We start from the raw sequence: 14,462 nt of genomic DNA, 5'->3' as shown, positions 1-14,462 counted from the left end.
TTCTATATAAAAGAATGTGATAAATTGAGTGGGATAAAAAAATGGAATTTGCTGGAAGTCTGTGCTGACATTTCTTCCTGTCAACCCTCCCAGGATGGAGCAGGGTCAGATAAAAAGGACAGTCCTCTTAATCACCTTAATTTACCTTTTAAGCCCTTCTGTTCTATGTGGTGCCTCCAACATTGGCCCAGGAGCCCTGATGGTGATCCTTTGTTTGCTGAGAGTGTCATTTCCATTCTGACTGTCCTTAATCTGTCCAAAGTGACTCAGTTAGTTTGCCTTCCCAGGCTGAAGAATTAAGTTGGTTCTTGTTACCAAAATGCAGTGGCAGAACATGTTTTCTGTGTTCTCCTGTGGCAGATGAGGAGGGTGAGGTTTTAATTTAGGGACAGGCTGCTCTCCCACCCCTGTACTGGGACGTTTCACACCTGGATGAAGAGCTAATAGGGGTCATCTTAGGGCTGATGATCCCAAACCTAAGTTTGGGATCCAAGAAGAAGTCCCAGTCCCCAATATCTACTCAGTTTGGTCTCAGGGTGTTGGCAGTGGGATCCTTAAAGCAAACACCTGCTTAGCCCATCACTGTGGCTCAGCAGCTAAAAATTCACCAGCCATGACTGAAAACTCAAATTACAGAACAACAAAAAAAAAAATTAAATAATTAAAAAAAATCCATCATTTTGCAGAACTGAACACGGGGTGAATGACCAATGTCTCAGTGGAGCTCTCAGGGGAGAGAGATACTGCTAAACAATTGCTAAATATAAGGAATACTTTGATAACTTAAGCAGTTTAAAGCATAACAAAGTTATTCTATCATGTGCCATTTAATTAAGTGCTGGGTTTTCACATTCATTATACATCAAGCTGACAATTTAAATCCTTTAATCCAACACAGGCAGCTATTTAGTCTCTGTTCATTGTAATTCACAGCTCTACTTCTGTCTTAATTTGTGTGGCCTGCCCAGGGTGATGAACATCCTCCTCTGATGCTGGTTCCTCTAAGTAGCTTCAAATCTGCTCATTATGTACCTGGCAGTTTCTTCTGGAATTTGAATGCTTTTCACCTCCAGTTCAGAGGGAAAGCATTTCATCTTTTCTCCCCCATGAGGGAGAAGCTGCTCACAGTGTCCTCATATCCCTGGTGCCAAGGACCAATGTGTAATTTTAAAGTTTAATAATACTGGGATGGGCCTTCAAGCATTCCTTCAGCTGCTTATTCCTTGTTTTCCTTCTCTCCCTTCATGTTGTGTGTTTAACACACCCACACCAACTCACGTTATCGTTTCCTTGCCTTTTTTTTGTCTCTCCTCTCCCCCATCCTCCCCATCCTTGGCATTCCACAGGTGTTCTCTTCCAGTTTTGCCCTTCTCCATATTGGTGCTGCTTCAGCCCCATCTTTTATGTCTCCATATCTCTATTTTTTTGTTCACCTGCGGGGTCACCTCGTTACCAAAGTGGCAGTCAGTGAGTGTGACTCCCTGACACGTCCACTGAGCTGATATTTAACTTTTGCTGGTTATTTGATTTGCTGCTTTCCCCTGCCTGGTGAGGAGCAGGAGGGTCAGGGAAAGGGGGGAACAAAGGAGCAGGTGCTTCAGAGGAGGAACTCACCCCTTCCTCCTGCTTCCCAGAACAGAAGGTGTGCGCTGAGGCCGAACCAGCACTGGCAGCTCCTCTGCTCTGGTGCTGCTTTTCCCTCAGTTGGCACAGTGGAATTGTTGGAAGGAGGCAGCAAAAGCTTTTGTTTTCACTAGGATTTCTCCTTGAAGCCTTCCCAAACCTGCCTGTTGGTGGCTGATGTTTCAGCAGAGCCTTTTTTTTGTGGGTTGGGGCACCTTTTTGCCGTAATCCCCCCTGAACAGCTTGGGAAGATTACCCAGAGCCTGGAGGATTTCTGGTCACTGCTGAGGAGGGGAGTGTCAAACAAAAGCTGGATGGATTTTGTAGACAAAACCTGGAGCTTCCAGAGTCTCTTTTTCCTTTGCAGTGTGTTTTCTCTTGCACCATGTACAGAGTCGTTTGTCTTTTATCCTCCCAAGACGTGTACAGTGCATTAATCTACTGAAGCTGCTTAATAATATGTGTGACCTGCACATCTGTTAATTGGGAAACCCTCTTGTTATGTTTATAGAAGGTTTTTAAGTGGAACCATTTCCAGAGGAAGATGATGCAGGCCCATGTTGACATTTAGCAGTTCCCACCTGAGCATTGCAGGGGTTGGATGATCTCAGAGGGCTTTTCCAGCCTGATTGATTCCAAATGGGTGTGATGGGACTGGCTTTCTGGTGCACTCCCCTCTCAACCAGACTTTCTCATGGATGTGGAGCTGCTGGAGAGAGTCTAGAGGAGGCCACAGAGCTGCTCCAAGGGCTGGAGCCCCTCTGCTCTGGAGCCAGGCTGGAAGAGCTGGGGGGGTTCACCTGGAGAAGAGAAGGATCCAGGGAGGCCTGAGAGCCCCTTGCAGGGCCTAAAGGGGCTCCAGGAGAGCTGGAGAGGGACTGGGGACAAGGGATGGAGGGACAGGACACAGGGAATGGCTTCCCACTGCCAGAGGGCCGGGAGAGATGGGATACTGGGAGGGAGGTCATCCAGTTCCAAACTCCCTCCCACGGGCAGGGACACCTTCCACTAGCCCAGGTGGCTCCAACCTGGCCTTGGACACTGCCAGGGATCCAGGGACAGCTTCTCTGGGCAACCTGTGCCAGGGCCTCCCCACCCTCCCAGCCAAGAATTCCATCCCAATATCCCATCTCTCCCTGCCCTCTGGCAATGGGAAGCCATTCCCCATGTCCTGTCACTGCAGGCCCTTGGAAATCATCTCTCTCCATCTTTCTTGTAGCCCCTTCGGGTCCTGGAAGGCCACATTTAGGTCGCCCTGAAGCTTCTCTTCTCCAGACTGAACAATCCCAACTCTCCCAAACTTTCCTCTGGGAGAGGTGGAGGGATCTCTGACTTCATAACATCCATCCTGCTTTTTTATGTGTCTACAAGAAGGGGAAATCTCTCCCCTTCCTCGCGTTCTCAATTTGTGTGAAGGCCTGGCGGGTTTGCCAAAGGAAAACCTACCTTGGGAACCCCAAAGTGCTGTTGTGGTGGCTCCTGTTCTGGGGCTGTGTCCTGCTTTGGGGCTGGGGATGTAAAATCCCTTCTCCCTCCGCTTGCCACTTCACACATTTGTTTTCCCTTCCATTTGTGAGGCAGTGACATTGTGCTCTGTATTTTGAGTGCTAATGTTGATTGAAGTTCTCCCTGAAAGGATGTGCACTTGAACTGTCAGGAGAGGGAGTGATTGACAGCAGGTAGAAGTACTTTTTGTGTCAAGGCTTTGTCAAGTCATTGTTGTAAAACCTACTTTACTGAATACCAATAATTCCTGCCAGAGCTTCAATCAAAAGATTCTCTCTCCCAGCACCATTTTAGAATAATATTTAATACTTGAGAGTCCTTCCCTAATAGGCAAATGTAAGGGAAGTGAATAACTGTGTGTTACACGAGGTGAGTCCATTTGGGAGGCTCCTGGGAGGATATTTACAGCCCAGGATAAAGGGAAAAACTCCTTTTATTCCTTTATACTCCGATGCCAAGAGACTCTGAAGGGAGAGTTTGTTTAATACCATGTCTTATCCAGCACATGTTCCAGAATAAAGATATTTAATAACTCACAGCTGTTGAATTTTTTTTCCATAGGGAATGTTTCCTTTTTTTTTTTCTGTGATTACTTGCTTTAAAATAAATAATTTCCTAATGGTTTTAAAGCTTTTCAATAGTCTAAATAAATTTATAATAATCCGAGAGTATTCTGAAAATGACTTTGGCCATTGGAGGAAGCCTGAAATGTTGCATCTCCTTGATTTGTTTTTGCATCAATATTTTTAAGTTATTGTTGTTGTTATTAATAATGTCAAAATGCTGTGTAAATAGAATTCCCACATTTTGCTTGTCCTAGAGTCATGGAATCCTAGAATCATTAAGGTTGGAAAAGACCTTTAAGACCAAGTCCAACCTTTTGGAAAGGCTTGAGGTGAACGTGGTCACACCTGTGGCCAGGAGATAGTTGGGTTTGGATGAGTTTAAGTGAGGAATTGCCACCTGGAGCAATTTATTTGGGATCCACCATCATGATTTGCTTTACAAAAGTGATTCAGACCCCACTGTGGTCATTTTTAATTACAGAATGAATTTTAAAAGAGTTCCTAGTCCAACAGAAAGGCAGGGAATTACTGTGCTCTCTGCTTTCACTCTGTATCATATTTTTAGCACTTCTGCTTGATCACTGTAACACAAATAATTTCATTTTGGTCTGCTCAGACAGTGAAAAGAATAATTGTTTTGACTGCAAAACTCATACAAATTTACCAATGTCAGAAATGGTTTATTGTTCTGGAGGTGCATGAGGAGGGTCTCAGGGAAATGAGTTAAAAGTCACCTCAGAGATGGAAATGGGATAAAAAAATATTTTCTCTGTGAGAGGAGTTGGCTGAGAAAGCAGGGACGGGTTGGGGGAAGGAGAGCAGTGGCACAAGTGTGTTTGTTGAATGTTATATTGAAAAAACAGGTTTTTCAGTTTGTTTTTCCCAGTTTTGGTGGTGGAAGGAGGAAATTCTGGAGTAGCAGGGCAAGGTCTGCCCCAGTTCTTATGTTTTAGGGCTCCCAGTTGTGTTTTTTGGGGTGATGGGGGAGAAGGAGGTTTGTGTTTGGTTCCAAGGTGAGAAATGTGAAGAATGAGACAATTTATACACAGTTCAAGAAGAAATATTCTGCATTTGCATCAAGTAATTGAAAGCTTGGAGAGGAAAGGAAAAGGTACAAGATGCACCAAATGGAGGGAAGAGAGGATGAAGTGCAAGAGGGAATTAGAGATTTTATTGTTTTCTGGCCTTTAGTTTCACTGAGTTGCTTCTGTTGCAGGAAGACAAATCATTACACCCTTTGTTTCTCATGATTTTGAACACCCCAGCAAAGACAGATGAATTCAAAATACATGGAATTGCCTGAAGGGATTCAGGATAAACTCAACTGACTTCAGTTTATGGATCCTGGGAAGAAGAATTTGGGTATTCTGAAAGAACCTGGGGCGGGTTTTTAGCAGGAGTTCACCTGGTCCTGGAATCCTTTGGAAGGGGTGTTTGGTGTCCCCTTTTCCTGGTCCTGCCTCTGTTCTTCACTGCAAGTTGGGTCTCTCATTAGATGAGATGTTGCAGTTTTTCTCACCAGGAATCTCTAATACTTGATTTTTTTTTTTCTTTTAACTTCAGGTTGTGAAAGGCCTGACCTATTTGTGGAGTCTAAAGATTCTGCACAGGGGTGAGTAGCAGATGGTTTTCTGGTTTTCAATGAAAAACAGTATTATAACATTACTATATAAAGTATAATAGAATGCAAGATACCTTTTACAAATATATAAAAATATATAGAACTATATAGAAAACATATGATATTATTATAATAATAATAGTATTCATTTTAATAACATTTTCTGCAGAGACACTTGACCATATTAACATCTGGTTTGTAATGCAGAATGAATCTTAATCCTTAACCTCACACATTCCCTGGTAAAATATTTTTATTGCCCTTTTATTGCCCTCCCTCCTGTCCTACAAAGAAATAAGACTGAAGAGAGAAATGAATTTTATAGAGATTTAGAAGCTTAGGGTTGCAAACAGTTGCCCAGTGGAAAAATCAGATGTTTGACTAGTATTGAAAATAGGAGATAGATTTTCTTATGGACTTCAGGAATCTCGTGTGAGTGCCACAAGATCTCTAAAATTGTGACTCCCCTTGTCCCTCAGAATGATCGTGAAGAGTTAAAGGAATTTTAATTTTGCTTGGACATAAAACATTTTTGGGTTTTGCTGTTTATTCTCTTTCCTGAAGTTAATTTGGATTTTTTTTAAACTTCTCATTTATTTCTTGCCTTTTAACGTTGTTACATTTTGGTAAAAATGTATCCAGTTTGATAAGTTAATTGGCAAATACTAAAACTTCCAAAACCGATGTGAATTCTGGAAAATTCTGACAAAACAGTGGGAGATGCTGTTTACAGAACAAAGGAGCCACTTCCCCCTGCACCACCACCACCCCACCCCCCCCAAAAAAAGGAAGGAGAAACTCATTACATTTATAATGTTTCTAAAGTGTCTGAAAGTAACTGCTCTGGTTGCTAATGTTGTACCAATCCTGTTTAATTTACCCCATCTGCTCACTCAGCCCGGGTGCACAGTTGGGGGGTGCAGTAACTTGGGATTGAAGGAGAAGTGTGAGGGGAGACACGTAGGGAATGTTGAATTCCAGACCAGAGAGGTGAGAGCAGCCCTGGTGGGGTTTTGGAGGGGCTGAGAAGGGGATGGGCAGTGGCTGGGTCAGGTGTCCTGGTGTGAGCAGTGCAGGGAGTCAGAGAATCCTGGAATGGTTTGGGTTGGAAGAGACCTGGAAGTTCATCTCATTCCAACCCCCTGCCATGGGCAGGGACACCTCCCACTAGCCCAGGTGGCTCCAACCTGGCCTTGGACACTTCCAGGGATCCAGGGGCAGCCACAGCTTCTCTGGACAACCTGTGCCAGGGCCTACTCACCCTCCCAGGGTCAGGGCATGGCTGCAGTTCCTCCTTTCTCCTTCCCAGGGGATTGCTCTGAATTCAGGAGCACAGGCTGTGCTGGGTGGGAGAAGGAGGGCTGTGACCAAAAGAGTGAGTAGAGAACAACTAAGGACCTGTGAATCATTTAGGTTGGAAAAGGCATTTGACATCGAGTCCAACCCTTCCCCAGCACTGCCAAGGCCACCACTAACAATGTCCCCAAGTGCCACATCCACGGGGCTTTTAAACCCCTCCAGGGATGGGGACTCCAGCCCTGCCCTGGGCAGCCTGTTCCAATGCTGGGTGATGCTTTTCCACAAAGAATTTTTTCCTGATATCCAACCTGAACCTCCCCTGGCACAATTTGAGGCCGTTCCCTCTCACCCTTTGTCCCCCAGATCAGGGGGTTGCTGGTGGACCTGACCCTGGGTTGTCCCAGGATTAAAAAAACAGAAATAACCCAGAGTTCACAACCAACTCAGCCCAGACACAGGTCACCAAGGAGGCTTCATTTCTGTGATGGTTTCAACAATTCACCTCCTCCCCTGGATGTTGCCAGATGCAGAGATTTATCAGCTCCATCCCCTCGAAGTGAGAGGAGGAACAATCTGATGTTGGAGCTGCCACAGCAATTCCAGAATAAATAGGAAACCAAAGATAACAGGAACATCCATGGCTGAGTCTGGCTCTGAATAGGCTGCACAGTTATTGCCACATTTTAACACCCAAAAAGAATGAAGATACGGAATTTTTCAAGTTTTTTTTAATTTTTCTGCCCCCCTCCTGATTGTGATTTGGAGAGGACGTTGTGGAGCATGAATATTATGACTGTAACATTGTCTTGTTGTGCTTCTGTAAATTTGGAACCTGGCTCTGATTTTTGCTTTGCCAGTAGAACAAAATCTCCCCTTCTACCTGGGTTTCCTTGCCTTGATTGAAGAGCAGCACTGAGGTTTTGATGAATTGTGTTTGCTCCTTGCTCTGGTCTAAAGAAAAGCGCAGAAACTGATTTTTCATCACACTTCAGATTCTTCTGGCCTTGCTCTGTTGCTGCATTGACCAAGGTGAGAACAGCACTGAGGGGATAGTGAGCATTCCAGGTTCAGCATTCCCCAAGGATTCATTTCCAGTATTATTTACCCATTTTTAGGATACAGAAAAGGGGTGAGTACTTAAAAATCAGGGCAGGGGAATACAGTGCAAGGAAGGGGTTCCTTTCTCCAAATAATCTCCTTCAGCTGCCTCCTGGTTTTAATGCTCAGAGGCAAAGGGAGGAATATTGAACTCTGAATTTTTTGGTTTCACGAGTAGAGCAGAGCAGGACATTGAGGCAGGATCCCAAATTTCCACGGTGGTTTTTAAGGAAGGGCTGAAGCAGCTCCGGGCCCCGGAGGGGGGATTAAAGCAAAGCAAACAAACAATGAGCGAGTCTTTTATTGCAGATCAGACATTGCAGCAAATATTACAGCTTCACTTCAAAACAAACCTCGCAACTAATGAGGTGATAGCCGTGCATATTAATAAACACAACTGCAGTCGTAGCCATCACACCCACATCAAACATAAACATGAGATTAACACCTCCACCACTTCTTTGGAAGATGTGAGAATGTCCCAATGATAAGTGTGCTCTTTTCCCCAGAGGATGAGAAGTAGAAATGGAAGGGTAATGAGAAATTAACTTAGATTTAAAACAGAATTAGCAATTAAACAAGTCTCATCATGTACAAAGTCAAAGTTTGTATAAAGACAAACCGAAATCTGTTAAGTTCAAGAATAAGTATAGACCGTGTGCATTTTATCTGCTGTGTTTTCCTCTGTTCACACCTTCTTATTAAAGAAAATGTATGAAATAAATGTTACCCACTTGTGTTTAATTGTACTGATCTGGATTTGTGTGTGTGGCTGTTTGGGCACTGGCAGTGTGTATATATGTACATAAAAATATATATATTTTTATATATTGCCCAGTTGGAGCACCTTGGCTTCTGATTAGATTTTATAATGGCTGAGGACTAGCTTTTAAATTTGTGTTAATTTTGGAGCTGTTTTCTGGTTTGTAATCTGTGAGGTGGGTTGAGCAGAGCTGAGGGTCTGGAGATCTCCTGGACTGTTGGTTGGTTTGTGGCAAAAGGGAGGTTTGTGCATCACTCTTTTTATCCCAGGCTGTTAAAAAAAAAATGGGATATGCCAATCCTCTTTGTTCTGGCATAATCTACTGGAGCTGGGGAGTGCTGGGTGGGAGGGACAGACATTGGTGCTGAGTGGACAGTGGGTGTTCTTATCTTCTCACCAGTAGCTGTTGTTTGCTGAGGATTTCACCAGAGATGTCCAGAGCACCATTTTTGATTCTGCCTCTCCCCCCTTTTTACCTTTTTATGAGAAATAATCAGCATTAATGAAGCACAACCGCAAATCCAGGGGTGTATATGGGAATATATGAACCTGGGCTAGTGGAAGGTGTCCCTGCCCATGGCAGGGGGGGGACAAAATGAGCTTTAAAGTCCCTTCCAACCCAAACCATTCCAGGGTTCTGTTATTCTATACATATATTTATGCCTGTATGTATAGCTAAACACATACATGGCCACTCATGGACCACTTAAGGCTTATTTAAAAAAAAATCATCCTGGCCTCTACAAAACCGTGCTGGTGTCTTCCTTGAACTTGGCACGTCGAGGTTTTCTATTTTTAAAAGACAGGAAAAGTCAAGAGACAGCTTTTAAACAATCTCAGGGTTGTTTTTTTTATCCCCCCTCACACAATCACGGATCTGTTTGCTTTTCAATAACACAAATGAGTGAAATGTTTGGTGTGGAAAAAGCTGAACCTCTGACAGTTCTGTTTACTGGTGAGTAAGAGCTTGGAGGTCCCTTTTATTTGCAGAGAGGTGAAACTACTTAGGCAGATCCATCAGGAGGAGAACTTGTTCATCCTCTATAATGATGCTTCATAGAAATCATTTGTATTAAGCAAGCCCTGGTAATGGGAGCATAATGACCCCTTTTGGCTCTTGTTTAAATTCTTTCACTTCTGAACACTAATATTAATCACAAGCAGATGGTGCAGAACATTATTTATGCACATTTGTTTCCCCAACCCCAAAAAATATTTAACCCATTAACTGAAGTGCTTTATGAAACCAAAGGCTAATTTGCTGATTAGGTGATTTTTTTTTTTTTTTTTTGCTCCTCACTTTCAGTATGAGATATTTTGTCACTTCCTTTTCTTTTTGAGGAAACCATTGGGATTCGTAGCAAACATTTGCTTAAATTTAATTTCTGCTGGAAGGACAGATTGGATTTGCTCTCACAGAGCTCGTTTGGCTGTTTTTCTCTATATGGTCCCTGGATTCTGGAGTCTTCCTGTCCTTGAGGGGCCAATTGCCCATCTTTTTTTTCCTTTTAGGATTTTCTTTTCTTTTGAGCTTTGTTTGTGAAAGGATTTCAGGCTCAAGCAAAGCTTAATGAATGACAGGTGTTTATTCAATTATATCAGCTTCCTGTCACATCCTGTGCAGTAGCAGGGAAGGGGAAATGGGGTCTTCAGATCCCATGAGGGATCCTGGTGGGAGCTGGGCAGTGTTGGTTGCACAGGGGACAAATGTGCTGTGGTGGTTTCCTCTGCTGGGTCGTGTTAGGAGAACAAGGATTTGTGGGCTGGACTTGGAGAACATTGAATTACAGAATCCCAGGATGGTTTGGGTTGGAAGAGACCTGGAAGTTCATCTCATTCCAACCCCCTGCCACGGGCAGGGACACCTTCCACTAGCCCAGGTGGCTCCAACCTGGCCTTGGACACTTCCAGGGATCCAGGGGCAGCCACAGCTTCTCTGGGCAACCTGTACCAGGGCCTCCCCACCCTCACAGGGAAGAATTCCTTCCCAGTATCCCACCTAACCCTGCCCTCTGGCAGTGGGAAGCCACTCCCTGTGTCCTGTCACTCCAGGCTGTTGTCCATTTGGTTATTAATTATTTTTGTTACAATTTTTGTTACAATTAAGGTCATACTGTGGTATAACCTTCCTGTTTCTAGTGTCTGTCCTGTAAACAGCTGGATTTGTGGGCTGGAATGTCGGGATTTCTGTGTGTGCAGCAGCACCTGCTGCTCAGTCCATCCCGGCTCCGCACGATCCCGGGGCCGAGGTGGCTCCATTGGCTCCATATTTTTAGAAAGAAGGTTAAACAGGATTACTGTGCAACTTGATGTTCTGCTCAGGATTCAGGGTAGAGCTGCTGATGTGCTGGGCACGTCTGCTCAGATTTAGCAAAGTCACTCAGCACCAGAGGGGGTAAAACTCCATCAAAAATGCAGCACAGGGATTGAATTCCTAAAGCTGGAGAGCAGGATACGTGAACTGAGGGTTTGGATGCTGTTACATCATGGAGACTGATTTTCTGGGGGAGGCTTTTAGGGAGAAATTAGAGAATGTGCCCCCTCACTTAAAACGTACAGGTCTGCTTAAGGTATGTAAGGTACTTTTTAAAACTGGATTTTTAGCTCAAATATAAAAAGGCATTTAATCAGCTTCTTAATTGAGGTTATACATTTCTGCATTACAGAGACAAATTAAACAGGCTACTGTGCTACCAGAAAACAGCTGCTAAACCAAGGCAAACTTAATGATAAATAAAATTAGGTGCTTTTCTAGTTGGGTTTCATCCATCTGCACCCAACGAGTGCTCACTTTTAAAGGAGGCACAGATATACCAGCTATTGCTTTTAATCCATTTTGACGGAAGAAAGCAGTGATTAGGCAAAGCCACTGTGCTCTAATCTTCCCAACTTTAAGCCAGGCCATAACGTGCACATTCTGCTTCCCAACTGGCATCCCTGGAACGGGGAGGATGTTCAGTGTTTCCTGCACTAAAGCCAGGCTGGATGTTCAGCAGATTATTCCCATGTGGATTTTACAGTTTGAAAGCAGAAATGTACCAACTTCTTTTGGCATCAGAGGGGCTCAGCATTAAGATCTTCACGCTGACAGTCTGGTTTTATGATGGACATTGCTGGTTTATCTGCTGGAACAGGGTTAGTTCATCATTTTAAGGCTTTGCTGGCAGTTTACCCCTGTAAAAGCCCTGAAACCCTGAGGTTGGAGCCTTTTCATGCCATAAAAGCCACAGAGGTGGAAGCCAGAAGCTTTGGGGAACAGTGTGCACAGAGCACAGGGATTAATCCCTGTCTAAATTTTATCCCTGTGGAATTTCATCTTCTTTTCTCAGGCTGATTTTCCAGTTTGTCAAAATCCCTGTGAATTTTGGGTGCTGCCCTTCAGTGCTCTTGTCACCTCTTCCCCCACTGGTGTCACCTGCAGATTTGATAACATGGATTATTGGTGTTGTATAATGTCATCTGTGTAATATCTTATAATGTCATCTATGTAGAGATGATGTATAATTTATATATTTCTATAGATGATATAAATATAATATATATGTATATATATAAGTATGTATATTTATATATATTTATGTATGTTTATATATATTTATGTATGTTTATATATATTTATGTATGTATATTATATATTTATGTATGTATATTTTTATATATTTATGTATATATATTTTATATATTTATGTATATATAGAATTATTTGTGTATATATGTATATTTATATATGTATATCACATACATATAATATATGTATTTATATAGATGATGTATTTTATATATATATATATATATAAAATGTCATCTCTGCTGCTGACTTAGAAACTGGAGGTTGCACTTGAAATTCATATTTTTAATATTTCCTGTTAAAATATATCATGCCAACGTTCGTAATGCTCTCTTGTGTATTTGGGGTTGTCCTGTGCAGGGTCAGGACAGGAGTTTGGACTTGGATGATCCTTGTGGGTCCCTTCAGACCGAGGAGATGTAATTCCAGGATACATCCTAGGATATAAAATTCTGTGATGATTTTATAGATATATATGATATTTATATTATCTAGGACAACCCAGATAATGCAGTTTTGTTCCCCCCCAGATGTGAAGCCCTCCAATATGCTGGTGAACACCCGGGGCCAGGTGAAGCTCTGTGACTTCGGGGTCAGCACGCAGGTAATTCCCCCTTTGGATCTCTCCCTTCCCAGTCCCCAAATCACCTGGCTCCAGACAGGCAGCCCCCCCAGCTCCTCTCTGCTGGGACAGCCCTATTCATCTGGAATCTCTGGGCGACTTTTCCTTCATCTGAATATGATTGTTCATTGTTTAATGACAGTAAAAACTGCTGATATTGTAATTACTACTTACGAATGGCAAACTTCATTGATATGCAGCTTTGATCTGAAAGCTTTTTGGCCAGACAAAAGGGAGGGCAGAGCGAGGGCCGTGTCTGGGGAGCCCGACTGGCCCACAATAAAAATTAATATTGGGCCTAACAATGGCGGTGGGCTTTTACAATGTGCAGCACAAATTTTAATTAATTTCCATTTTGGGCCTCCCTGGAGAACTTCTCCGCTAGTGACCCATGAGCTTGCTGGGATGTTGATTTGAATTTCAGCACCTTTCCTCTCAGCCAAACACAGGGACCAAAGAGAAGGTCAGCCTTGTATTATGGGTTGTCAGGGGCTGTTGTCCCTCCAGCGTATTTAGTGCTCGTTGCATTCAAGTGATGAATTGTGGCTTTATTCACATCTTGAGCCAGCTGACTGAAAAATGAGTGTGCTCAATCCTACTTCAAATTGACTTTTTATATCAGACTAGTTTGGGGTACTAAAGCCATAAGCATCCTGTTTAACAGAATTGTTTAAGGTTATCTGCCATAAACTGTAATGCAGTGCTTGTTTAAATTGGAATTCTCGTTCCCAACCCAAGCGAGATTTAATCATTTTTAATGCCTTGGCAGATAAATTTGTTCCCTTTTACATAATTTTTCGTTGATTTATAGGAATGATGATTGTAGGTTAAATGAGGAATAATTGCCCATTTTATTTCCACATTATCTTTATATTGTTCTAACAGCCTGTTTTGTCTGATAGCTGGTGAATTCTATAGCCAAGACGTATGTTGGAACAAATGCTTACATGGCGGTAAGTGGATTTATGCAGGAATAACATTTAAATAGAAGTATTTGTTCTCTGGGTAACGCAGGATATCTCCCAAATCAATCCTCCAACTCCATCTCTCCCCATCCCCGTGTCCCCATTTCCTGTGACAACTCCATCCTTTGCTGGTAAGGGAAGAGTAATCTTGGAGAAGGGTTTCTTTTCCGTGGATTTTTAGCTGCTTTTGTTGCCTTGGAACAAGTGGGAACAAAGAAAAGAGCCAGTTGGACGTTCAGAAAACAGCTTTCCACTCACAGCTCGTGGCTCTTTGAAGATCAGTGGCAATCCCAAGCTTATCCACATTTTGGGAATGCTGCTCCAAGCCTGGAGTTCAGCCAAGCATTTCAACCTGTGCAGAGGTCTGGGTCCCTGAACACCCCTGTGGGGGGAGTTTCCCATGGGAATGTGAAGCTAAAAACATTAGGACTGATAATATCAGGGCATTAAATTGCATGTTGTGGAATGTTCAGGCCACACAGAGCGAGTCAGTATTTTCAGTATATTTCATCAGTATTTTCATTTTTTATTCTAAATTTTGATCGTAGTCCTTGTTAAGGGTTGAGACCACTTTTGTTTTATTTCTGTCCATTAAAGCAGAAATTCCCACCATTTTTAGATCACAGGAGGACACGGCTAAAGGTACATCATTTGGGGGAAGGCAGAGGGTGAAAGATCTGGTTTTAAACTTGCCAGCTGGCCCGTGGTTCTCACATCAGGGAGATTAACACAGGGACAAGAACCAGTGTGAAAGGAAACCACACAGATTAATGTGGATTTTTAGATCAATTTGATTAATTTTAATTCCCCACTTAAGATGTGAAAACTTCA

General features: G+C 43.0%; 1 protein-coding gene across 3 annotated transcripts in view; it reads left to right on the top strand.

Moving 5' to 3' along the window:
* MAP2K5 (mitogen-activated protein kinase kinase 5) overlaps positions 1-14,462 on the top strand; it is a 126,008-nt gene that overhangs the window by 50,678 nt on the left and 60,868 nt on the right. For all 3 annotated transcript variants that reach the window (XM_017830326.1, XM_017830325.1, XM_017830327.1), the window contains 3 exons: positions 5,259-5,307; positions 12,575-12,648; positions 13,569-13,619. In XM_017830326.1, coding sequence (XP_017685815.1) covers positions 5,259-5,307; positions 12,575-12,648; positions 13,569-13,619 — 174 coding nt within the window. The remainder of the gene's footprint in view (positions 1-5,258; positions 5,308-12,574; positions 12,649-13,568; positions 13,620-14,462) is intronic.

Source organism: Lepidothrix coronata, unplaced genomic scaffold (genome assembly GCF_001604755.1).
Source record: "Lepidothrix coronata isolate B3197 unplaced genomic scaffold, Lepidothrix_coronata-1.0 Scaffold176, whole genome shotgun sequence".
NCBI classification, from domain to species: Eukaryota; Metazoa; Chordata; class Aves; order Passeriformes; family Pipridae; genus Lepidothrix; species Lepidothrix coronata.
This window is presented reverse-complemented; position numbering and strand designations above follow the sequence as displayed.